At 44.8% G+C, this 26,281-nt stretch overlaps 1 protein-coding gene across 3 annotated transcripts in view; it reads right to left on the bottom strand.

Moving 5' to 3' along the window:
* ITGB5 (integrin subunit beta 5) overlaps positions 1-26,281 on the bottom strand; it is a 123,254-nt gene that overhangs the window by 72,675 nt on the left and 24,298 nt on the right. For all 3 annotated transcript variants that reach the window (XM_075933152.1, XM_075933150.1, XM_075933151.1), the window contains exons 3-5: positions 20,265-20,469; positions 8,246-8,495; positions 510-678 (exon numbers count right to left, since the gene is read on the bottom strand). In XM_075933152.1, the coding sequence (XP_075789267.1) occupies positions 510-678; positions 8,246-8,495; positions 20,265-20,298 (453 nt within the window). In that variant the 5' untranslated portion in view covers positions 20,299-20,469. The remainder of the gene's footprint in view (positions 1-509; positions 679-8,245; positions 8,496-20,264; positions 20,470-26,281) is intronic.

The following is a 26,281-nucleotide window of genomic DNA, read 5'->3' on the forward strand; positions in this document are numbered from 1 at the left end:
GTGCTGGGCTTCAGGAGTGATGCAAGGAGATTGTCATTACAGGCATAGAAAGCTTTCAAACTTACTGTGCCAGGACCATGCAACGAATTGTAGCAAATGAAGTGCATGCCTGGGATTTACTGCAAACACAAGAACTCGACTCACGTGGTCACTGAAAGAGATGCCATTGGTGGACCAGCAAGTGGGCCAGAGAAATTAAGTTACAAAGAGCCCTACCTAAATTCACATCTGCAGGGACTCACATTCTTTATCCCTTTGAACTATGCAATGTACCAATGGTTGTGCTACATACGCCAAGATCTTTAAAATAATAACAAAAGATCTATCTTCCCTTTCCCCGGTATCTTTGCTATGTGCTCTCTGCAAAAGTGAATGGTGATGTCTGAGAAATCACAAAATGCTGGAGGTTTTTTTTTCTATTGCCAGGACAGAGTTGAGGACAGCTCCCAGACTTCCGTTTTCTTGTGCTTTAAAACCCAAGCCGCACTCACAACCAGCGACTCACTCACCTTACACACAGCAGCCTGCAGGATTGCATCAAAACCACCTTCGGGAGCATCTCTGTTCCGAGAGACCCTCTGTTTCTGAACTTCTTCATTGAAACTGTCGACTTTATCCGTGAGGGACAAGAGATGGCGGAATCCAAAGGATGGGACACAGTTTGGGAATAACTTGTAACTGGAGAAATAGAAACGAAAGGGATGTGCTTTAGTGGTTTGAGGACAGAATGGAGAATGAGGAATTGCAGAGTTCTGTTCCCAGCTCTAACAGCGGTAAGTCCCTCTGGACTAGGGATGTTAGCACGATGAGCCTGGGCTCGTGGTGGACGGAGGCTGGCCTACGGCAGCAGCTCCTGTCCGTGGAGGTACAAGCTCCCCATGGATAGAGGCTGATCCACAGCAGCAGCTCCTGTCCTCAGGGGGTCAGAGCTCGCATCCCCCACAGATGGGGCTGCTGCCACAGACCAGCCTCTGTCCGCAGGGAGCTCAGACCCTGCAGACAGGGGCTGCTGCCACCCACAGGCAGCCAGTCTGTGCAGGGAGCTATTTTTAAACTGGGTCCCCTCGCGGACCAGCTCCCACCTGCCACCCCACCCTGCTGCCTCTACACAGACAACAGGGCAGGGTGGCAAGGGGCTCCCCAGGAGTGGGGCTGGAGCAAACTGGCTGCCACTAAGGTTTCATGTAGTTACACAACTATTCAGTTACATGATAGCTAACATCCCTACTCTGGACAGGTCACCCAAAGGCAAGGGTTCAAATGCAGCTTGTTGATTTAATAGCCTCCAATTCTAGGCACTCAACTAGAAACAGCTCCCAAAGAGCCTGATGTAAATTGAGGGACCCAAAGTCAGAGGGCATTTTTAAAAACATGGGTTTAGCAGTTACGTTTTGGCTACTGTACAATAGGACTATGAGTGCTTTATCACTTAGGACTGCTTAACTCTAAAGAACACTAGCTGCTGCACCACATGAGGATACTAGAAAGACAAAACAAAGCCTTAAATGACTGGATTGCAAGCAACAAACAAGAGCTCTGAGCATGACAACCAGCAGGCTCAACGCTCCGGATCCACCTGATGTAATAGGTTACCATGATGTCTAGGAAACATTGTAGATTCTTGGTTGACCACTTCCACCCTAGTTTCTAACACGCTTACAGTACATTACATTTATGACACCTAAGCAGTTTTCCAAATGGATAAACATCCTTACTATAAATTTAGGGATGTTAAAAAGCAGGTAACTGGGTAACTATGTAACCACTGAAAAATGTCATGCACCCACAGTGCGGGATGGCAGTTGACTCCTCGGGAATAGGTTCCCGGCACACATCAGCTCCCGCCTGCTGCCCCACACCGCTGCTTCTGATATGGAGGTAGCAGCATGGGATGGCATCTGGCTCCCCAGGAGCCGGTGCACACCGAAAGCCAGCTTTTAAGCTGGCTTCCAGCCCACTCCGGCCTGCCTGCAGCCCCGCTCCCAGGGAACTGGCTACTGCCCCAGCACTGCAGACTCTGATACAAAGTCAGTGGCACAGGGTGGCAGCCGGCTCCCCAGGAGGGGGCAGGAGCCTCTGTCTCATCATGAACAAGAACTGATAAACCCAGGCTTATCAGTTTAAACAGTTATACTTTTTCATCCCTAACATATATGACCGAATTCATCATTACAGAACCAACGTTGAGGCAGGAGAGTGACTATTATCTCAGTTTTCCGGTCACAGGGGAAACCAATGCCACTGTTGAGATTAGAATGCCTTTCCTGGCATCACCTCTGTGCCAATTCCACCATGCCATACTGCTTTTGGCTCAAGCAGTAGCCTCTGATTTGAGTTAATGTCTTCAGACCAATGTGTTTTCTCACACACACACACACACACACACACACACACACACACACACACACACACACACACACGTGTGAGAGTGGGTGGGTGGGCACTGCAGCTTTAGTTCTCAACCGGTTTTGTTGGGGTAGGAGATTTTCACAGCTTAACAACTTCAAACCCAATTAGCTAACATCTGAGGCTAAACAGAGATTTTAATTTTAGTGCTAGGTTAATTAAGTGGAAAAACCATTGAATGCATGGGGGTTTGGGAGGGTAGGGAAAAAACAATGAGTTTAAAGCAAGTGAGGCTAGAGAGTAGGATTTTTACTGATTCATTAGTAACTTGTAAAATAACTCAAGAGAACAATTAAAGGCCTTTGGTGTCAGCTTTATACTCAGAGCGCCATTAGGCTTAACATAGCTTAAAAGACCCTTTTAATAGGCAGAAGATTCTTTAAAAAAAAAAAAAAAAAAAAAAAACACAGCCCGCTGAGAATTCAGATTCCTTACTCACCAGTCACATATGCAGGTGTATAATGTTCAGTCACCACAGACCAAGGATAAGCACTTTTAATTGAACTTCGGGTATTTGTCACCCTGCTATGTACATATTCAGATGTAACTGCACTTTTGTTTTTGATTGTATTGTGCACAACATCATCTACCTTGGGTACGCTACATGCAGAAGGGAGCAAACAATTCAGTGAGGATTTTAGCTACACTAGAGCAGTGTTTCTCAACCAGTGGTACTTGAGAGAAGTCTAGGGGTTACATCAACACAACTGAAATGTGGAGAAAACTGAATTTTTGTTTTAAGTTTTACAGCATTTTATTATTTTTGTACTTTTTGCACGCAAAAATTTCATCGCCTGCCCAGTTCCAATTAAGTTGTTTAAACAAACATGTTGCAAAGGTAGAAAAAAATTGTGTGTGTCAGAAAACTGTAGGTACTGGGGGTATATACATTTTTATTTTATTTTTGTATAAAGGGGTACTTTATAAAAAAGATGGAGAAACACTGCATTAGAGATTAAAAAAAGAACTAGATAAATACATGGAAGATCGGTCCATCCATGGCTATTAGCCAGGATGGGCAGGGATGGTGTTCCTAGCTTCTGTTCGTCAGAAACTGGGAATGGGCAACAGGAAATGGATCATTTATTGACTACCTGTTCTCTTCATTCCCTCTGGATACTAAGGATGTAAGAGTAGTTGGATAGTATTTTGACTAGTCTATTAGCCGATATCCGCCCCCTTTGCTGCCTTTATGGGGGGGAAGGGGTACTTCAAAGTAGCAGTGCCGCACAAGGCTGCTTTTCAAAGGGGCAGCAGCTGCACAGCTGATCCACGTGGTTTTTAAAGGGGTCACGGTGATGCTTGGGTTTTTTTGCTTAAACTTTTTCCTGGCATGGGCTTTTTTGTTTTTTTTTTTTTTCTGAAATCATCTGGCAACCCTAAGTGCCACCCAAAGCGTTGCGCTAGAACTACCCCCTCCAGCCCTAAGACCCGCACGGTGTGGCAATTCAAAGGGGCCCAGGCTCCAGATGCCACTGCTGCCACAGTAGCAGCAATGGACAGGAGCTCCAGGCCCCTTTGAAACACTGGGCCCCAAGGCAATTACCCCCCTTTCCCATTGGCGGGCCTGCTCAGGAGCTAGCTAGCTTGTTTGTTTTTACACACACACACACACACACACACACACACCCCCCCCCGCAATCTCTAGAATGGGGCCTCACGGTTGGGCTCCCAAGGTTCCACCCCTGGCTGCAGACAGGCAGAGCGCCCAGAGTTTTTACATTTGTCTAAAACCAAGCACGTGAAAAGACCTAACTGCCTAACAAGCAAACGAGCTGCACTTTGCAAAGCAAAGACAGCATTACAATCCACTTCTACGGCAGCAATCCGCGTACAATGAAAATCCAGAGGAAAACCAATGAATACAGAAGAAAGAACAACCGTGAAGCCGCATTCCAGCCAAACAACTCAGACTTCTTAATGCCTCTTAAATCTCTTCCCAACCCCACAGCAGCTTAGGACACCTCACGTGGCTAAATCCGGAAGGCATCTCTGTGTGGAGAACGTTATGATATAAAGTTGATCTAACAGGAATGTGTGCATGATGGGAAAGAAGAGGGCAACAGTTTTACGGATTTTGTTAACTGACACCGTTTCCAACCACACTCTCAATTCCCCTTCCTCTTCTTCCCCCTCCCAATGTATCTTTCATTTTCACTCCATTTCACTATATATAAAACGTGCAATTAATGTATTCATAGCATGTCTATATATCTACAAGGTTTTGTAGATCTGATTTAAATCCCTTCCCCTGCCTGCCAGAAATGTGAAACAATGGCAGTGAAGACGACTGGGCACGTACACTCCAGGCAGTGCTCAATTTGTATGTGGAAAATGGAAAGCATTGGGTATCCCATATCATCGTGGCAATGAGCCATCCCTATGCCCTGGTGCCTTGTCAACTGCAGCAGGTGAGCACAGAATTCAAAAGGACAGGCTTTGACTGAGTGACACAGCACGGCCTTCAGAGTGGAAATATTCATCCCCAGAGCCAAGCATTCATCATCTGCCAGTTTTACTCAGCCAGGGTGGTTTTTGCTGCATCAGCGTCCCAAAGATGGCAACACAGAGGATATAGAATGGAAAATACTGTGTAACCCTCTGTTTACTTTAAGAGGGAGGAGCACAAATGGGGGTGATGTTTTTAGGCATTTCTTGCTGAGTCACAACTGCCTCTGTTCTCCCCTCTAATCTGTGCTTCTGAAAAGTCTCTATGGTCCATGCTCCGAAACCATTAACAAACTGCCTCCATTTTTAGCATAATAATCTGATTCTTTTCTCACTCATGCCTGTACAAATCCTTGTCTACATAGGAACACTCAGGAAAATTAATCCAAATTAACTTTTAAAGCAGATTACTTAAACCACATTAAAATTCTGTGCAGAGGTTCTTATTCAGAATTAAAGTGTCTTTAACTTAATTTTGCTTATAATAAATTAAGCTAAATTGAATGAAGGCCATTTTAATTCTGAATAAGTGCCTCCACACATGGATGTAATGAAGTTTAAATAACCCACTTGAAATTCACACTTTCAGTTAATTTGGATTAATTTTCCAAAGCATCTCCCTACAGATAAACCTTATATCTGGTCTAAGGATATTGACATCAATGGAGTTATACCAACCTGAAATGGGTGTAAGACCTAAGAAGACATGGGGTATTTAGACCTTATTCTGGCCTGGCAACTAAGAGTTAATGCAGGAACTGCCAGCCAACCCTGACTGGCAGCCTTACAGCAGCTGGGAGAATAAAAGATCTGTTTAGCAGAAGGGTGGGCGGCTGCCAGAGCAAGCAGGCTGGAGAAGAAAATTCCAATCGGCAAGCTACTGAAAAGCTACCCAGAGAAGGGACAATCACATCTACAGGCCAGAGAAGTCAAAGGAGGGAGCTAAGGGCACAGTGGGAGGAGTTGCTTAGTCCAGATTCTACTTACCTAATCAGTTCCCTATGCAGGAATTTCTGGGTGTGTGCGCGCACTTTTTTGTAAATGTGGATCTCAAGGGTGTGAATTCACCCCATGGCCTCCCAAGTAAGTGGGGAAATCAGCCCCAGCCGGCCAGAGCATGGGGGAAGAGAGGCTCAGACAGCACGCTGCTCCTGCCACCCCTTGGCCGGCCAGAGCATGCTTACTTGGGAGGACCATGGGGGGCGCTTTAGCACCCCCTCTGCATACAGGCCTGCTAATTTAAGGTCCCTGAGCTAGAACCCAGTGGAATTGGCAGGCCTGGTTTCCCCTACTGACCCTTGGAAGATGTAAGAACTGAAGGAGTTTCCAGACCCCTTGAGCACAAGGACCTGCTGACCCCACAAATTATAAAGAGGAAAACCACACACCCCAGGCCAGGCCTGTGGCTACCACCCTCCGTAGTCCAAATGTATGAGTGGGAGAGAAGAGAGATCCCTCCTCAGAACAAACTTAGGGTGAGTTTGCTTGGCTGTTGGAATTTTCTTCTGTTTCAGGTGGTTTCAGTTATTTCAGTTATTGGGTCGATTGGGATTGTAAGTCTGGGACTGTCTGAGCCTTTGTTCCCTGGTTCACCCTTGATCAGCCTCAGGCACTAACAAGGGGGTAGGGTTGACCTAGGAGAGAAGGCCTTAAATCCTTCACCCCGCTGCTGCTTTGATCTGGCCCATGAGGTTCGGCCACTCCCCCTGCAGGGGCCGAGCCGGCACTGGCGCTCCAACCACAAAGGGGGCACCATGGATGGAGCCCCAGCACTGCCTCCTTGCTGCAGGCAGGGAGGGGTCAAGCTTCACGGGCCTGATCCAGGCAGCTGCGTCCATTTTCAGCCCATGGGCTCTGCCTAGCAGGGAAGAAGCAGCTCTTTACATTTCTGGGAAGCGCTCTGTACAGGCACTGCCCCCCATCACTCCTATTGGCTGAATCCCAGCCAATGGGAGTGGCAGCAGGGAGCTTCCTTGTAGTACACAGGGCCACATGCGATCCCCCTCCCCGAGCTATGCCAGGTAGGTGCCCACACCCCCATCTCTGGCTCCTGTCCTCCAACAGCATCTATATCTGCTTCTTCATCTGAGTATCCACCTGCATAAAGATTCTGTTATGAAGTGTGGTCTTGATATACTGTTGCTCCCAAGCTGTTAAAAAAAAAAAAAAAAAAAAAAAACAACTATCCTGCTTTGTATAGCACTTGGGCATTACAACAGTGCAGCTGTTGGAGCTCAGCACCTCTGAAAATCGGGATGGCAATGTGTGTAATACTAACACAGCAACAACAAATCAAAGCTTTCAGTAATGGCCCAAAAGAACGCCACTGAAAATGACAGAGGCGGGCAATACATGGGATGTTTTTTGTGGAATTAAGTAGGACCCAAGACAACAGGAAGACTCCTTACATTGCATTGTATTTTTCCAGTTTGAGCTGTGCCTGAAAGAATTACAGAACTGAACTCTTGTGAACTTAGAGAGGAAGAGGGCATGTAAAAATCCTTAACCGAATTTTGCTGATTGGGCCAAGAGCTATCCCAGAATATAAATGCATTGTAAAAAACTAAGGCCGTGTTTGCTTGCTCAGCTGTACACAATGCTCCGTATTGTAACTCAAATGGAAAGACAGTCTTGCTGAACCATTCTCAAAGAAAAGACAGAAAGAAACTGCAGTTAGCAGCTGATGCATACTAGCTGAGCAGTTGCCTGCAGCGGCGATGAGTCCTGTGGCACCTTATAGACTACTAGAAGTGTTGGAGCATAAGCTTCCATGGGCAAAGACCCACTTCGTCAGATGAATGTAGTGTGAACACCTCCAGATCAGCTACTAGAAGTGGGCCTCATCCTCCCTGATTGGATTCACTTCGTTATCTGTAGCCTGATTCTGGCCTGCATATTTATACCTGCCTCTGGAAATTTCCACTACATGCATCTGACGAAGTGGGTCTTTACCCATGAAAGCTTATGATCCAACACTTCTGTTTGTCTATAAGGTGCCACAGGACTCCTCGCCGCTTTTGCGGATTCAGACTAACATGGCTACCCTCTGTTAGTTGCCTGCAGCAATCCCATAACCACCTGTATAAGACCCATCGTTTCATCCAATATGCTCATTAACACAGTGCATGCAATAATATCATCATCTAGTTCTTATATAGCACTCTTTATCAGTAGCGTCCAAAGTGAGATATATATCATTATCTTTGTTTTACAGATGGGGAAACTAAGGCATGCAGCAGGGAAGTGGCTTGCCCTAGGCACCCAGCAGAACCAGCTCACCCAAGATGTAGTCCAGTGCTCTATCCACTAGGAAACATTACCTCCCTCAGCCTGCATTCCTCCACTGAAGCCTACATCACAACTGGTCAGCGGGGCTCCAGAGAACACTTACCCAATGCAGGGATTGTTTTGATATCGCGGAGCTGTGTAGGAGAAAGGAGAAATATTTTTGTCCACAAACGATCCAAACCCCAGCCGGAAATTGCTAGTGAGCTTTCTCATCTCCTCAGCCAGCTTGGTTCCCAGATTCCGAATGTTATCCAGGTCATCTTTCATGGATAGGGAGAGATCCATCAAGTAATACAAATCCACAGGATAGTCTTCTACCTGACGAACCTGCACTCGGAAGGAAGTCTTGTCACCTGCAGGAACAGAAGATTAGGAGGCAGTGAAAAGAACTGCTTTCTAGACAGTCCCCTCCACCACATAAAAAGCCCTTTTCAATAAGGGTGTGTATTTTTCTGCTTCTAATAGATCAGTGTAACCATCAATGACAATAGACAAAGATTAATGGTGTAAATGTGAACTGTTCTGCAAAATTCTTGTTGAAACGTGAAGCTGATATGCGCAAAATTCAAACACACTTTTCCTACATATACACCATTCCTTCGCTAAACTGATCACAGAAATGGCTGGAGATATGCAAGAAGAGGGAGAGGGAAAGAAGGTTAAACACGTCCTTTTGAAAATTCATCTCTCATGTAGATGAAGTGAGAAATGTTGCTCTATTCTGTATCTACATTTAGTTTTGGAGAGGGAGGTGAGGAATACGTTAGATAGCACTAGGAAATGTAAAATCCCAGTTAATCAATTAACCAGTTAAGCATTGTGTTTAACCAGTTAACCAATTAAACAGGGGCAGGCCGGTGGACTGTGGGGGGCACCTGTATTCTCCCGTGGGGTGGGGCTGCACCAGCTGGACTAGAGTGCTCCTGCCAGCAGCAGGCCCCACAGACTGAGGGAAGCAGGGTGCTCCAGCCCCCCAGTTAACCATAAGAGTAAGTATCACCCACTAAGAGTGATGCTTACCGGTTAACCATGCACACCCCTAAGAAGCACCTCAATATATGTAGCATAGTATACACTGTATCAAATAAACAACAAAATGCTTCTAATCTAGATACAAACTTGAGTCCAAAAGAAATCAAAGAAAACTAAGAAGCTTGGATCACAGCTGAGATACTTCATGAACAGAGCAGATTTTTAGAAGGCTATCCAAAGAGGGAACTTAAGAACATAAGAACATAAGAACGGCCGTACTGGGTCAGACCCAAGGTCCATCTAGCCCAGTATCCTGTCTACCGACAGTGACCAGCACCAGGTGCCCCAGAGAGGGTGGACCGAAGACACTGATCAAGCGATTTGTCTCCTGCCATCCCTCTCCAGCCTCTGAAAAACAGAGGCCAAGGACACCATTTTATCCCCTGGCTAATAGCCTTTTATGGACCTAACCTCCATGAATTTATCCAGCTTCAATTTAAACTCTATTATAGTCCTAGCCTTCACAGCCTCCTCTGGCAAGGAGTTCCACAGGTTGACTACACGCTGTATGAAGAAGCACTTTCTTTTATTAGTTTTAAACCTGCTACCCATTAATTTCATTTGGTGTCCTCTAGTTCTTCTATTATGGGAACTAATAAATAACTTTTCTTTATCAGCCCTCTCTACACCACTCATGATTTTATAGACCTCTATCATATCCCCCCCCTCAGTCTCCTCTTTTCTAAACTGAAAAGTCCCAGTCGCTTTAACCTCTCCTCATATGGGACCCGTTCCAAACCCCTAATCATTTTAGTTGCCCTTTTCTGAACCCTTTCCAAGGCCAAAATATCTTTTTTGAGGTGAGGAGACCACATCTGTACACAGTATTCAAGATGTGGGCGTACCATAGTTTTATACAGGGGCAGTAAGATATTCTGGCTCTTGTTTTCTATCCCTTTCTTAATAATTCCTAGCATCTTATTTGCCTTTTTGACCGCCGCTGCATTCTGTGTGGAAGTTTTCAGAGAACTGTCCACAATAACTCCAAGATCTCTTTCCTGATTTGTCATAGCCAAATTAGCCCCCATCAATCTGTATGTATAGTTGGGGTTATTTTTCCCGATGTGCATTACTTTACACTTATCCACATTAAATTTCATTTGCCATTTTGTTGCCCAGTCACTCAGTTTGGTGAGATCTTCTTGGAGTCCCTCACAGTCTGCTTCTGTCTTGACTATCCTAAACAGTTTGATATCATCTGCAAACTTTACTACCTCACTGCTTACCCCTTTCTCCAGATCATTTATGAATAAGTTGAAAAGGACTGGTCCCAGGACTGACCCTTGGGGTACACCACTAGTTAACTTGGCAAACTTTGCTTGGCAGGCAGTTCAATGTAAAATGGGCCTGGTCAAAGACGATACAAGCTGATATGGGGAAAGAGAAATGGAATGGTTCAGAAAGAATCTTTGGTAGAGGAGACAGAGTGAGAAGAATGTGTAAGGAAATGAGAACAAGAGATATAGACGAGGAGAACACAAGAAGTCAAGTCAATAAGGAGATTATGAGAGGATCTTGTCAACAAAATTTGGAGAGACCAGGAGTGGAGCAGAGATGAATTAGAGAGAAGGTTGCTGTAGTCATAAGAGAAACTTAGTTACCTTATGGTAACTAGAAGTTCTTCAAGATGTGTGGTCCCTATGTGTATCCACTGAAGGTGTGTGCACGTGCACCACTCACCTTAAATTGTAGAAATCCTTACAAGTAGTGTCCGTTGTACTTGTACTTTTGCCCTCCTCAACGAAGAGTATAAAGAATAGAACATATCAACTGTCTCTCCAGTTCCTTTTCTAGCACAAATCCAATAAAGGCTGAAAGCAGATGTCAAGGAGGGCAAGAAGTAGAATACAGGGAGTCCCCGGGTTACGTGGAGCCGACTTATGTTGAATCCGTACTTACGAACGGGGCTTTTCTCGCCCCGGAGGACGCGGGCGGCGGGACTGCCCAGACGCGCCGCGGTCCCACCGCCCGCATCCTCCGGGGCGAGAAAAGCTGCTCCGCATCTCCCTGGTCTGCTGGGGGGAGGGCGGGGGTGGCGTAGCCTCGGGCTTCCTGTAGTCAGTCGCTGGTCAGTTTCAGCAGCAGCTGAATCTGGACGCCAGTTCCGACTTACGTACAAATTCAACTTAAGAACAAACCTACAGTCCCTATCTTGTACGTAACCCAGGGGACTGCCTGTACACACAGGAACCACACATCTCAAAGGACCTCCAGTTACCACAAGGTAAGTAATTTCCTCTTCTTTGAGTGCTGGTCCCTATGTATATTCCACTGTGGATGACTGACAGGCAGTACTCAAGTAAGAGGAGGATGCGAGGATGCAGACAGCAAAGTCATTAGGAGGACCTCAGTCCCAAAGGATGCATCAATGGAAGAGTTAGGCTTTAGTGTAGAACATTTTGCAAGCGTATGGATGGAACTCCACTTAGCTGCCCTGCAAATGTCAAGTTAAGATACTCCCTGAAGTGATGCTACTAAAGTTGTTGGAGCTCTTGTAGAATAAGCCCTACCCCATAATGGGGAGGAAGATGCAAAAATTGGTAAAAGAGCAGGATACAACCCAAGATTGGTTTAGAGACTGCCTGGAGAATACAGCTTGACCTCAGACTCATCCTGCCATAATGAGAAACAGCCGAGGTGATTTTCTGATTGCTTTTGCTCTTTGTAGGCAAGAGCACAGTGTACTTTAAGGGAATGAAGTCTCCTCTCCTTGTCAGATGAACCTGGGTTTGGAAAAAACACAGATAAGTGGATCGAATCAGGACTCCAAAATTATTTTTGGTGTAAATTTCGGATGTAGCCATAAAGAGATTTTTGCTTTGTGTACATGTTCAAGTTTAAAGCACTGATGTATGTGTTTTTTCTTTTTCTTTTTTTCTCTCTCCCTCTCCCTCTCCCACTCCCCCTGATGATTTCTGTGAGGATGCAGTGAGATGGACTGGAAACTGCAGGAGGATGGTTTTGGGGAGACCCAGCACAGGTGCCACCCTGCATGGAGTAACTAGGTTGGTGGAAGCCAAGATGTAGCCATTGTGCTGTGAGCAAGATGCTGATGTCAGGGCCCTGAACCAAAGCTGTACAAAGCAGGCAGTAACACAGCCCCTTACTGGCCTGGGTGAACCCCCAAAGCATCAGTTACTCTTGAAGAAATTGTTACCACAGTATTCATGGTTGGTGAATACTCTGTTTGGAGCTATGTCTGAAGGCAACATATGTGGAGTTTGGCAAATGAGGTAAAATGAGTGCATGAAGCATTGTTCCTGAGAAGGGAAAGACAAGTTCTGACTGGAGCTCAAGGGTAGCATTTAAGTTGGTCTATCGGCTTGCTCATGGTGTGGAACCCATCACTCCATAAATAAGCTCTCATCATGACTGAATCTGCGACAGCCCCTATGAGGTCTACAGTCAACAATGGAGTTAGGATAGATTTTTCCAAGTTCAAAATGATTCCTAGGGAAGAAAGAAGTTGAAGCATTCATGAAGTTGACTTGTAGGCTTCTTGACATATCCTGGCAACAAGAAGCCAATCGTTAAGACAGGTGAAGATGTTCTGTTTGGAATGAGCTGCTATTACTGGTAAAGACCCTAATGGGACCGAATGGGAGTACCCTGTCTTGGAACAGGGCCCTCCATGAATCTGAGAACACACATGTGGTCAGGCTGAATACCCACAGGAAAGAAAGGGTCCTTCACAGCTAGAGCTGTAAACCAGACGTACTTTTCCAGAGCTGGGACTATTGAAGCCAGTGAATCAGTTTGAAAATAGACTGAGCTGGCAGAGATGGAGGGTAGATCTCCAACCTCCCTTCTTTGTAGAAAGAGAAAAAAACCTTTTCCTTGATGTTGAAGAGCTGCCTCCTGTATTGCTTCTCAACAGAGGAGATATTCCACTTCCTGCCTCAAAATCCTTTCATGAGAATGGTCCCTGATGAGGGAGAGATGGAGGAGGGGGGGTTGGGAGAGGTACAGAAGGAAACTCCATTGCATAAACAGACTGGATGATCTCTAACACACCCATTTGTCCATTACGGAACTGCAATTGTGGAAACAGTGCAATAAACAACCCCGGAAGGCTACATGAGGATCAGGTAGTGGTGACATCACTAATGGTTTGCAGCTCTCAAACTCCTGTCCAAAAAAATTCTTTTCAGCAGGAGTTGGGGGTTCAGATGGAGACATGGGAGGTGCAGGAAAATGAGACTTCAATACTTGTCTCTTAGGAGGATAAAACTGATCTAGCTTTGCAAGTAAACACGACAGCTCAGCTTGATATTTTTATTTTTACCACAGTAATGCAAGTCTGAGCCTGACAACCTGCTGGAGACTGTACAGACTTACTCTCAGTGTCTTATCACTGGTGGGCAACCACATGTGCTGCTGTGCAAACCCTGGCAGCTATGCTTGTTCTGTAGCATCACTGTCAAACAGTGGTTCTCCTCTTTTCCACTGGACTAACTCCATTTAATTCAATGGCTAAAACCAGGAGACTTGGACTTAGCATCTTGGTTTAGAAGCCACAGCTATTTAAATTATTTCCCTGCAGCCTTTGTTCAAGTGATACTTGCAAAGCAGGGCCCCTTTTATTACATGTAACTGCTTTGCCCTGGGGCTCGCACAGGAAGAGTTTCTGATAAAGGGATGGCTATTAAAGGAAAGCAATTTCTATAGAAACAATTGCACAATAGGCTACTAGACATCAGCTTCTAGAACAGAGGATCAGAGAAGCTGCATGCTACACTGTATTACACCCCATTGAATTACATTTCCGTTTAAATACAATTTTCTCTCCGTATTGCTGGAGAGCCATTACACCACAGGGCATAAATTTGCATAGGGCCTACAAGTAGACAAAGTTATCAGGGTGGCTAAGTTTGATCAGCTAATCATAACATGTTACCCAAAATAAACATTGGTGGGGAGAAGAGATAAATAGATAACTTGATTTATCCATATGTAAGGCCTGTTAACACTGAAGGGGTGAGTGGGAGAACAGGCACCTCCCAACAGCAGACTAGACTGTTCGAATATAGTTCTGGATCAGTTTAAATGGGGAAAAAATAGGAACATAGAAGTAAGAATCAGAACAAAATTCCTGCTGAAATGTTCCACCTTTTCAGAAACAAAGTTTTGGATCTAAACAAACTGAATGAAACCTTTTAAACTCAGTAACAAAAGTGATGCCACCATTCTAACATGCCCCACTGTTACAGGAAGAAGAGGTTCTGTACATGGAAGGGACAGGGTAAACAGCAAACTAGGGGGCATGGCATTTGACCAGTTGATCCCAGGGAATCTCAACTCTCTTTGTTGAAGTGATGTATACAAAATGAAGGCACTTTAATCGTGTGCATTTAATTTTACATCATTGGTGATCATTTAAGATCTGTCACAGCTGTTGTACATTAAACACCCAGTACAATTCAGTTCAAGTCTGTTAATCTTCGGAAGCATTAATTGCTTCTATCACCTCCCAAGAGGGCAAGAGATAGTTTTATCACTAACATTTATTTAAAGCTACAATCCTTTCATTATTCTTTGCAGTGAGCAAGATTCTTCTGAGTAACAATTTCACCTGCAGCACTAAATGTTCATTCAGAGGAAGTGATTGATGTAACAGGAAGCTTAACTGCAGAAAACCTTTCCCCCACTACTCCCTAAAACTGTTAACAGTTTTTTTTTCTTTCCAGTTGGCAAAAGGATTTTCCTTTGTGCATGAAGAGGAGTTTTCACATAAGTGTTCTCTCTTCTCAGGAGCATATGAACTTTACAGTTCTAGGTTGAATTTCTATCTTCATAGAAATCAGTGGGAGTTTCGGGATTGACTTCAATGGGGCCAAAATTTCACCCAGGATGTTTATAACCCAAATAAGAATAAGACCCACAATTGCAGATCTTAAGTCAGGGGAATAAGTCTTTTCTATGGCTAACATTTACCCATCTGCTTAAACTGTGCACAAGCAGTTCCACTGAAGTCCTGTCACGGCTGGGGTGGGGCCAAATCCCATCTGCATTATAGTCTCCAAACTAAGCATATAAATGTTTGCAAGCTCAGGGGCTGCATTTCTAAAGCATCACATGTATAACAACAGCTGTGTGGAAATGACCTACACATGGCAAGTGCTTTCATCCATTCAGCTGGGACTAACAGTGCTGGTTGCTTCCACTCTCCACCCATATCACCCCACCACTAACAATGCACTTTACAAACTCTACTTAAAGTTCATAGGAAGGGACCACCATGACAAGGTGACACTCATTGCTCAGATTCTGCATAGCATCCATACAAGGAGGGGAGAATCTGGCCCAGGGAAACCAACTGTATGTGACAAGTTCAACAATCCACAGCAAGTCAGGAAAAGCATCTTTAAGTATAAGCACTTTTTAAAGTCTTGACTCCCAGTCACCAGCTCTTTCCAACAGACCACATTGCCACTGTTACGTTTTAAAGAACCTATTCAAATCCCCAATCAGAATTTGAGGAAGACAGAAATTGCAGTATAGAAATCATATAATTAATTAATCTGTTATGTCAGGGATCTGTCCCCAGCAGTGGTCACTGAAGAAAGAAAATACCCCTTTAAATATACCTCGCAGTGCAGTAGCCACCTGAAGAATGCTGTCTGTGTGGGAGCAAACAACATTTCTTCTTTGACCCTGGCAACCTGCACCTTCAAACATGGAGATGCAATTACTCTTCTGATCACTTTGCAAACTGCACTTCCTCTCAAGAAGGGGATCAATACAGCAGTCGTCAGATGAAATTCTACTAACTGGGTTATGCAGGAGGTCAGGCTACACGATTTAATGGTCTCTTCTGGCCGTAAAAATCTATGAATCAATTAATCTATGAAAGACCTGCATTGAGAAGGATACTGGGTCCAAATCTCCTCTCACTTAAATCCATTGGTTTCAATGGAGTTACCACTGCTGCACACTGGTGAGAGTGAAGAAGAATCAAGTTCATCATGTCCAATAAATTCCTCTTAGACACTTGCACTTCCAGGAATAACCCACCACCTCCAGAGGTTTCATTTTAAACCTTCCCTAAAAGTGAATTAAGGAACACAGCTGACTGTCTCAAACAGTTCATCTGAAAACTAGAAAGACTGCTTTTACCTAATTTAAGAATGCAACCTCAGCAATTGCTTTCTGAGTCACTGCTATAAATGAGTAAAGGAAGATTTATATATGCTGGACTTTGAATATGGAAAAACATCTGACTTGCTTACTTAGCACATGACAATCTTTATAGGTAGCCTGAAATGCAGCTTATTCACCCAAAAGCACTCTCGTTCCTATTTTGTAATGCTTAGGGCTAAATGGCTAATGAAACATGCATTCTGTTTTTTAATTCCATCTCTATGTCCCGACCATTTACATTTTCTGATAGCCAACCGGGATGCTGTACGCTAAGGCTAGAGACAAACTTTAAACCTTGGTGTTAAAAACTGCATGCCTGACTTTGATGCCCTTTATATATCTGTAAATCCTGTCAGTGGAGTTACACCACTTTGAACTGGGAGCCTGCCTTGAGATTTAGGAATCTAACTTTACAAACTGAGGTCTGAAAATTTAATATTAGGGACATTATACCTAGATGAGACAGTGATGAGAGAGTCGGGAGGATGGATTAGATTGGAGATTGATACCTTCCCCGCTATCTGCTCTGTTCTGCCTCTAGTTACTAATCAAAGATCGAGGATAACTGCTCCCAGTCACAGAAAGGTTGACTCCTCTTCAAAGTATTAAAGCATTTATGCAAAGTTTTCTGATGTAACATGAAAGTGGGAGCATGTGCAAAGTCCAGACAATGTTGTTTCTATCTGTTTCATATTTATTGTTCTGCCATTAAGTGAAACCATCAGAACACAAATTCTTACATAAGGATTAATACATAATTTCAGCAGGAGATGCTAACCTACAGAATTAGGCAATCATTAGTCCCAAATAAGATGGGATTCTATTCAACATGAATGGAAGAGAATAGAAGTAGAAGATTCCATTACAGACTGTGACAGGGCGCTTGCCTTGCACTGCCCCTTTAAGGGCAAACCCCAGCCTTGAGCAAGGGTTGGGAGTAAAGCCCCAGCTGAGGCAGGCCTCACTGATTAGGGCCCAGCTGGGGACCATATAATGAAGGACTCCTGGAGGGAGGAAAAAGGTTGGACTGCTGCTCTGGACTTAGGGCAGTAAGGACCTGGCTGCCAGGGAAGCAGGAGGCTCCCTGGAGCTAAAGCAGGTCTGGGAAAGCAAGGCAGGGCTAGGGGAGCTCTGGCCGAGTAAGCTCCCAGGCTGCAGGGCTCGAGACACGGCACGCTGAGTAAACGACCCCCAGAAGGGGGGCTCAGAGACTGATGTGGGCACGGCCGGAGGGCAATGTCCTGAAGAGGACGCCGTGACCGGGAGAAAGAAGGGAGATGCCACCAGAAGGAAGGCACCCACCTGGCAAGAAAGAGCTAATTCCCAGGACAGAGGGCTGGTGGCGCTGCTAGTCCCCTCACTCCCTGCAATAGGGATGTAAATGGGCAACTGCTTAATGGGTTACCCAGTAAGCCTCAGCTTTATTGGGTGATGCTTACTGGTAACCGATTAACTAGCACCCGGCCCAACTAGAGTCACCCAGCCAGGCCCACTGTTCCGCACTGCAGGCATGGGGGTGGGGTGCTAGCTTACTGGTTCCAGTTAATGAGTAACCAGTGGGTACTGAAGCAGACTCCCCCCGCAACAAACAGTGGGCAGGGGGCTGCTCCAGTCCGCCATGGACAGGTGTTGCTCTTGTCCAGAGCAGACCCTGTCCTCAGCAGGCCTGGGCACCCTGGGTAGACTGGAGCTGCTCCAGCATCAAGCAACTTCTGTCTGCTGGGAGCCAGCATCTAGCCTCAGCAAGGGACTGAGGCTGGATGCCCCACAGGCTGGGGCCTGCTTCAGCTGGGCTGGAGGGGTCCCCCTACCAGATCCTGCTTTATTCGGTTAACCAGTTAAACATTAGGTCACCCAAACATTTAACAGGTTACCTGATTAACTGGGATTTTACATCTCTAGGCACCAGATGTTCTGATTTTATAGCAACAGACTTCTACAGGTACCTATTACCCCCATCCCAATTTTTCACATATGCTATCTGGTCACCTTATCCAGAGAGTTTGTATCAAACAGGAGGACTGCTCTTGTTTGTGAACGTTACTGACCAACAGCGAAAAAGGTCAGCCAGGAGTTCCACCAACTTCTCTCTTGCCTACAGTATAAAAAAAATCAATTTAAATGTTGTGAACTGTGCAGAACTGTCCTGGGAAGCCCTGGAATTTGCTGGCTAGAGGAAGTTTCATGGTAGGGAGGCCTCAGGGAGTCAGGGTTTGATAGCAATACTTTGTTGATATAGTGTTTTCTACCAGCAACTGCCTCAGGAAGCTCTTTAGAATATAAGATTGAGCTATTCTTTTGTGGAAGTAAATCTATTACAGTCACAGATACATCTATATGGCGATTCTTTGCCAGCTACAATTCTGTACATACCTATGATTTGTCTACAGGTTGAACCTCCCTGGTCTGGCACCTTCAGGACCTGATCTGTCCTGGACAAGGGAGTTTGCCAGACCAGGGAAGGTCAGGCCTCCAGGCTCTCAGGGGGCACTGAGGCTCTCCACTGGGCTCTGTTCCCCTGCCAGCTCTGCAGGCTCTGCTGCCCCACTGCCCTGCCGCTACCCCGGCACCATGAGCTCTACTGCCCTGTGGGTTCCACCAGCTGGTTCTGCATCCAGCCTCTAGCAACATTTGCTGCTGGGGCTTTCAGGTCCAGCAACAGCCGAGGTCTGGCAGTAGACCAGAGAGTCCCAGACCAGAAAGGTTCAACCTGTACTATAGTTGCAGCACACTGTCTCTCAAGAGTAGACCATGTTTTCTTCCCTCCCAGCATCAGGGTTGCTTATCACTGCAGCCAAAAAAACTGAGTGGAGAGGCTTTGTCCTGGGAGAGGGGTTTAGGCTGCGCTTTCAGAAGAACCCACTAATTTAGGTTGCCCAATTTAAAATAGTACTGGCCTTGGAACATTAAGGGCCCACTGCTTTGCAGAGTTAGGTACTGTTCAACATAAGGAAGTGGCCCTACAAGAGCACCACGCTCATTCACATTAGGTTAGATTTTATTCAAAACTGTAGGGACTAGAGTATTTATATTTCTGAACTGTGCAGAAACTGATGGGGCAGGAAGCCACTGCGGACCAGCTCAGTCTTCCCCCTCTTCATAGGAAAATACAACATATTTCATCTCTCTTTGCATCCTTGAAAAATCTGGTGCAAACACACCAATCCCAGAATCACATACACACTTTCCTTTTTATGAATAGAGCTTTTATATCTGTTGTTAGTTTTGCTATAAAGGGCCTTTTTTGTCTTAAATATCAAACGTCAAATATTTTTGCAAGAATGCTGCACCCATATTAAAGCTGTTTTCCTTTGCAAGAAACGTTAGATAACAAACATGCTCCCGGGCTCAGTCCCTGCTCTTTCAATTATAAATGCTTTGCTTTTTAATTGGAAGTTTCAAGGGGGAACTGATGGCTTAGGGTCACAAGTTCAAACCTCCCTCAACAATAACCAAGGCTCTGATCTTGCAATTTATGTTTCTGTGGGCCTTTCACACAGCAAGAGGGGACAGATAAGCATTTTTAAATGGTTTAATCAGAACAGTATGATTATGCACCACAAAAATCATCAGAATGGGGATTATAGGTAGGATCTGAAACCGTTTTTAATTCTTTAAAATTGACTAATTCTGAAGTTGAGACTGTCCCTTTAAAGGATTAAGACTAGTGCTTATAATGGTTTTATAAAGAATTAACTGTTCTGGAGGCCTCCATAATAGAAGTGCTCTTTAGAATGAGCAGAATTACTGAGGTCCTGCCATGATTCACAAAGCATGGGTGGGACTGAAGTTCTTAGGACTGCATGGATACTTTTGTGTTGGAACTTAGAGGATCAGGACATGCTATCTCAGAACAAACCTAATCACAATTTTACACACACACTCTCTCATTCTCACACTCTCTAATATCTAATAATCCATAACAAGGGTCAGGGCTGTTTTTAACTCACCAGGCCGCAGATTCAATGAGATCTTCTGAGGCATTATTTGTGTCACGTCGGAAAGGGTGGAGCTGGAGCCCTTGCTGCTTAGAGGCAGATTCTCCACTATGTGAATGCTGCTTTTTTTAGTCTCAATTTCTCCTGCACAGCCATTCGTATTCAGGTTTTCTACGAAGTCACACCTCGAGGTGATGAACTTTGTGCTGCCAAATTCCTAAAAGTTGGAGAAGGAACAAAAGAAAAAAAAAATCAATTCCACAAGGGGAGCCTTGGTTTGACATGCAATAACCTGCAGTAAGGTGAGAGGGGGGAAAAAGGACAATGTCAGGTAGATTGGCTGCACCTCCAAGGCATCCAGCATGCAGAGGAATTGAACCTTTCAGATAAAACTAATGCAAAAATGAAAATTCAAGGGAGGATAGGGGAGAGGGTAACCCTTCGGAAATATTGTGAGATCTGACCAGTATAGTGTAAACACAGAGGCCCATTGGTGGTTCACTGCTCTGTGACAGCAGCACCTGACAAACTCATTACACTTAGCATATCTCTGTCCTAGTATTTATCCACAGAGTATCTTGTGAGGTGTGGAATGAAAGCTGATAACACATGGTCTTTAATATCACTGTGGAAACATATGTGTAATTGTTATATGAGAAGTTATGGGTACTGACTAATATTATGCTTCAAAGTCTGCAACACAAAAAGGAGAAACAGGTTTTCTTCCAGACAGAAGGGAAGGTAGTTAGTTATCTAACTCTAATGTAAATTGAGCAAAGTGAAGCCAAAGACAAGAGGGACTCTATTTGCATGTAAGCCAATAAGAAAAGACTATCTGACAAGCAGATGCAAAATCAGCATCAAAAGACACCAGAGTTTGAACACCATGGCTGTGTCTAGACTGGCAAGTTTTTCCCCAAAAGCAGGCACTTTTGCGGAAAAACTTGCCAGCTGTCTACACTGGCTGCTTGAATTTCCACAAGAACACTGACGATCTCATGTAAGATTGTCAGTGTTCTTGCAGAAATACTATGCTGCTCCCATTCAGGCAAAAGCCCTCTTGCGCAAATGCTTTTGCGCAAGAGGGCCAGTGTAGACAACGCGGTATTGTTTTGCGCAAAAAAGCCCCGACCGCGAAAATGGCGATCGGGGCTCTCTTGCGCAAAACCGCGTCTAGATTGGCATGGACGCTTTTCCGCAAAAAGTGAAAAGCATTTGCGGAAAATCATGCCAGTATAGATGTAGCCCATGGGTTTATATTAACTCTGGAAATACAGACAATTAGGCTGTGTCTAGACTGCAGGGTTTTTTCGAAAAAAGTAGTCTTTTTTCGAAAAAACGTCACCTGCGTCTAGACTACAGCCGTGTTCTTTCAAAATTAAATCTAAAGAATGTGGCTTTTCTTTCGACGGCGGTACTCCCCATTTCACAAGGAATAACGCCTTTTTTCAAAAGTGTTCTTTCGAAAAAAGGCGCTATGTAATGCAAACTGTGCTTTTTCGAAAGAGAGCATCCAGACTGCCTGGGTGCTCTCTTTAGAAAAACTTTTTTGAAAGTACTGATTGTAGTCTAGATGCTCTCTTTCGAAAGATACTTTCTTTCGAAAGAGGCTTGCAGTCTAAATGTAGCCCTAGTTCTGGAGAGCTAGAAGATGAATCTAAAAGACATTTGGTTACTGGGTAAGCTAGATTCAGACTCAGGGTGGCAGGGCTTCTGATGCTGAGATTAGTCTTTCAATGACAAATTGCCTTTGAAAAGGATTAAAGCCTCTTATGTTAAATTTTAGTCACTAGAAAGCATGGCATTTGTTTTGTTTTGTTTGTAACCACTTCTATTATCTTGCCTATTATCACTTAAAACTCTGTGCTTAATTAGTAAACTTATTGATTTGACTATAAATTTATCTCAGGACTATAATATGAAAGTGCACATCCTCAGCCAAGCAAACGGGTTGGTGTATATACTATCTCCCTGGAGACAGCAGGCTCGGGAATTTCTGTGAGTGTTTAGTGGCAGGGGCTGGGAACCACAGAGGAACACTCATGAAGGAGGCTCAAAGGTTAGGCTGCCTCTAATGGTAGCTTGCAAGGCAAAGAGAACTGGCATTGCCGTAAGGGACATATTTGGCTGGCTAACAGAGTGGAGTAGGCAGGGACTGTCACCCCGCTTAGCAACAACCAATCACTTTCATGGAGTCAGTAGGTGACAAAGCATCAAAGTCCAATATGCTATCTAATGCTTAGGCTATATACTAATGTTTACACACAGCCATCATTCTCTAAAGTGCTTTGCATACAAAAGGCAGAGGACTCTTACAGTCTATATTACACACAGCAAGGGATGATAAGCTAGTGAGAGAGAAAAGGGGATTCTGAAACAAAAGAAAAAACTATGTAGCACTTTAAAGACTAACAAGATGGTTTAACAGGTGATGAGCTTTCATGGGCCAGACCCACTTCCTCAGATCATATTCTGGAAGAGAACTGGCATGACCATATATACTAAAGGAATACAGTGAAAAAAGTGAACACACTATTCCTTTGGTATATATTTTCACTTTTTTCATTATATTCCTTTGGTGTATATGGTCATGCCAATTCTCTTCCAGAATATGATCTGAGGAAGTGGGTCTGGCCCACGAAAGTTCATCACCTAATAAACGATCTTGTTAGTCTTTAAAGCGCTAGATAGTCTGATCTTGCTAAAAACAAAAGGAAAATCTAACACAGCTACCTCTCTATTACTATTCAACATGCAAGGGGATTCTGAGTGAGCCAGTCCTAGATCAGGAGCAGTATTTCAAGCACAGGTAGGAAACATGAATTACTCTGCACGTGTGGGGGTGAGAGCGCGAAATATCCTGCAGTGTGAACAGAAGCAAATAAGAGGCCAGACCAGGCTAGTGATGGAAGGAGGAGAGGGGGCGGGGACGGGACGGGACAAGAAAAGATTTGAAATGGGAGAGGCAGGGTGAGTCAGAGGATCAATGTGTCCACAGCTCTGTACAGTAAGTAGAACATCCTAAACCAAGGGTGAGCAATAATTTTTGACCAGGGGCCACTTCAGAAATTTTCGCACTGCAGAACGGGGACAACGCGGGAGGAGACTTCATGCGATTCCTCCCCCCAAGCCCTGCTTGGCCTAGGGGCGGAGGGAGCACACAAAGTCTCTTGCTTCATACCCTCTCTGGTGCATGACTTAGTCAACCCTGGTGGTTGACTAAGTGCTACGTGCTCCCCCGTCCTTAGCCCTGATTGGCCTGGGGGCAGGGGAGCAGAAGGGCCTCCACGGGCCAGATCAACCTACTTGGTGGGCCAGATCCGACCCGCGGAGGCCCTTTTGGCCACCCCTGACCTAAACCAAGAAGATCCTCCTACTCCAAGTATCTTACAGCATCGGCAGATCTGACAGGACAGCGTAATCCCAGCAGCGTGTAGTACACATCTCCCTCTGTGCCGACCAAGAGGATATGAGTTATTACAGCCACCAGCTGTAGAGTTTGGCTTTTGAGCTCATGCTTTTAGGTCTGGAGGACTCCACTTCAGTCCCTAGGGTGTGGGCCAAGACGGCAGCCACACTTAAGTGGGGAGGTTCATGTGGAATTTGAACGGCTATGGATGCTTGGAGGGAGCTTCCTTTGCACAGAGGAATGTGTAAATGTATACATGTCACAGGTCTGCCAAACTGTAGACAGCTGCTTCAGAGACTTGGCTTTTCAGCTCAAGCTGTAACAGCTTCTTAGATCTGGATGATCACTGTTCAGTGCTGGTGTGTCAGCCTGGAAGGCAGCCATCACAGTACCACACACAAATGCAGTACAGACTTAATGCATGTGGTCACTGCAGATGGAGAGGTTCAGGAAAAAGTGTTAATTACGAGACACGGGACACTTGGAGCACATCAACATCCATTTGGTATGAATGAAAGGACCAAGCAGTCAACGGATGCAAATTATGAAAAAGGCAATATTTTCCACTGTTGTACGCAGTGTAGCTGAAGCCATGTTGGTTTCAGGATATTAGAGAGACAAGGTGGGTGAGATCTTTTATTGGACCAACTTCTGTGGGGGAGAGACACCTGCTTACAAGCCACACAGAGTTCTTCTTCAAGTCTGGGAAATGTGCCAGGATCACAGCAAAAAGCAAAGTGGAACAGATTGTTTAGCATCAATAGTTAGCACATGTTGCAAGGGACCATTCAAAGCAGAGTTGCCTGTTAACAACTCTGCAGTCTTAGGACAAAAAAGAGGAGGTTCTTGAGTTACACGGATTGTTGTAATAAACCATAAACTTTGTCTCTCTAATATCCAGGGACCCACATGGCTACAACACTGCATACAACGGTAAGATATCAAATTTAGCCATCTGAAATGGAAACTCCATAACATGAAGAAAAAGAAACAAAAAACTTAACAGCGACATCTGTTTCCCGAGCAATTGCAAGAAACTAAACATCACCCCTGAGGCCTCACCATCTCTAACTTGCTGTCTACTCCACACAACTCCAAATATGCTGAACAGCTTTGCACAGGTACTTATTACAACCATCAGTAACTCTCTTTTTTGTACTACAACTGCAAAAGTGTTATCTGGCCACTCTACCTGGAATGGTCTCTCACAAAACTGTTGTGATATGGCAAGTACCCTTCCAAGATCTAAAGAAGAGCTCTGTATTAGGGATCCGCTAGGGTACATGGTTAAATGGTTAACTGATGAGTCTTGATTCGTCAGTGAACCTTCTCAGTTACACAGAAGCCACTCTGCCTCTGTATACATGGGGGTGAGGGGGCAGGCAATGCCATGGTTACAAAGTTAACATTTCAGCCAGTACCCATGTAACAAAAAATAGCTTTTTAACATCCCTCCTCAGTTTGGGAGAAAGCTTGTTGTACGCTGGTCCAATAAAGGATATAACCTTACCCACCTTGTCTCCCTAATAAAAAGGAAAAGTGAGGAGAGATTCTGGGATCACTGGGAAGGAGTGAGAGCAGAAGTAGGTAAGAATGGAATGATTTAATGGAGGAGGGGGAAAATTGGAGAAATAAATTGTGTATGTCGAGGAAGATGTTAAAACCTAATATGGGCTTATAGATAAATGCATCTTCCCTTAGTGAGTGTCTGGCAATTAATATTGAAGCAAACTATAGGAAATTTGTATCCTGTTTATGTAGAAGGAAGAGTGCTGAGGTGTAGTCCACAGCTGATTAGAGCCATTTGTTGCCCCGCCCAGACCAAGATACAGTAAAAGGGTGTCTCCCATTTAATCACAGCATTGACAGATCCCTCAGCCCTAGCAACAAACAAACTTAATCCAAACACACAGCATTCTCTGGGGCATTGGCTCTGTAGCAGTCAGCCACCCAGGCCAAGCATTTTTCCATCGAATTTTTAGAGACTATGGAGTAGGATTTTCAAAGTTGGGTGCCCAAAGCTCAATGAATTTTGATGCCTTCCTCCAATTTCTGGAAGATAGATGCATAGACACACCCATCCTATGCACTGGGTGCCAACCTCTTTGGTTAAAACTACACAAAATAATACAAATATAAAAGGACTGCCCATAAATACAACCACGCCATCTATCCCTTCCATTCACTCAAAACCCTTGGGAAAATAAAGTTGAGCAGTTTATTGTACATCTTTTTATACAGTTCCTTTCCTCAGAAGATCTCAAAGCCTTTCACAAAAAAACCTCATCCACACAGCTGCCTCGGGTGGTAGAGAAGTGTTCCTTGCGGTATGGAGATGTCTAATGAGTTACTCAAAATTGCGCAGCAAGTCAGTGGCAAAACCAATCACAGAATCTACATCCTATGGCCTCATCTTTAATCAGTAGGCCTGCTTCTTAATAATGAGCTGAAGAGCTTCTTGCAACCTCCTAAAACAGGAGGGAAGAACTTGAATATTGTGCCATAAACACACACACACACACACACACATAGGGTGCATCTAGACTGGCAAGATTTTGCGCAAAAGGTGAGGGGCGGAGCTGCAGGACCAACCCGGCAGCACCCCAGCTGCTCTGCTCCA

This window comes from Pelodiscus sinensis, chromosome 7 (genome assembly GCF_049634645.1).
Source record: "Pelodiscus sinensis isolate JC-2024 chromosome 7, ASM4963464v1, whole genome shotgun sequence".
In the NCBI taxonomy this organism is placed as follows: Eukaryota; Metazoa; Chordata; order Testudines; family Trionychidae; genus Pelodiscus; species Pelodiscus sinensis.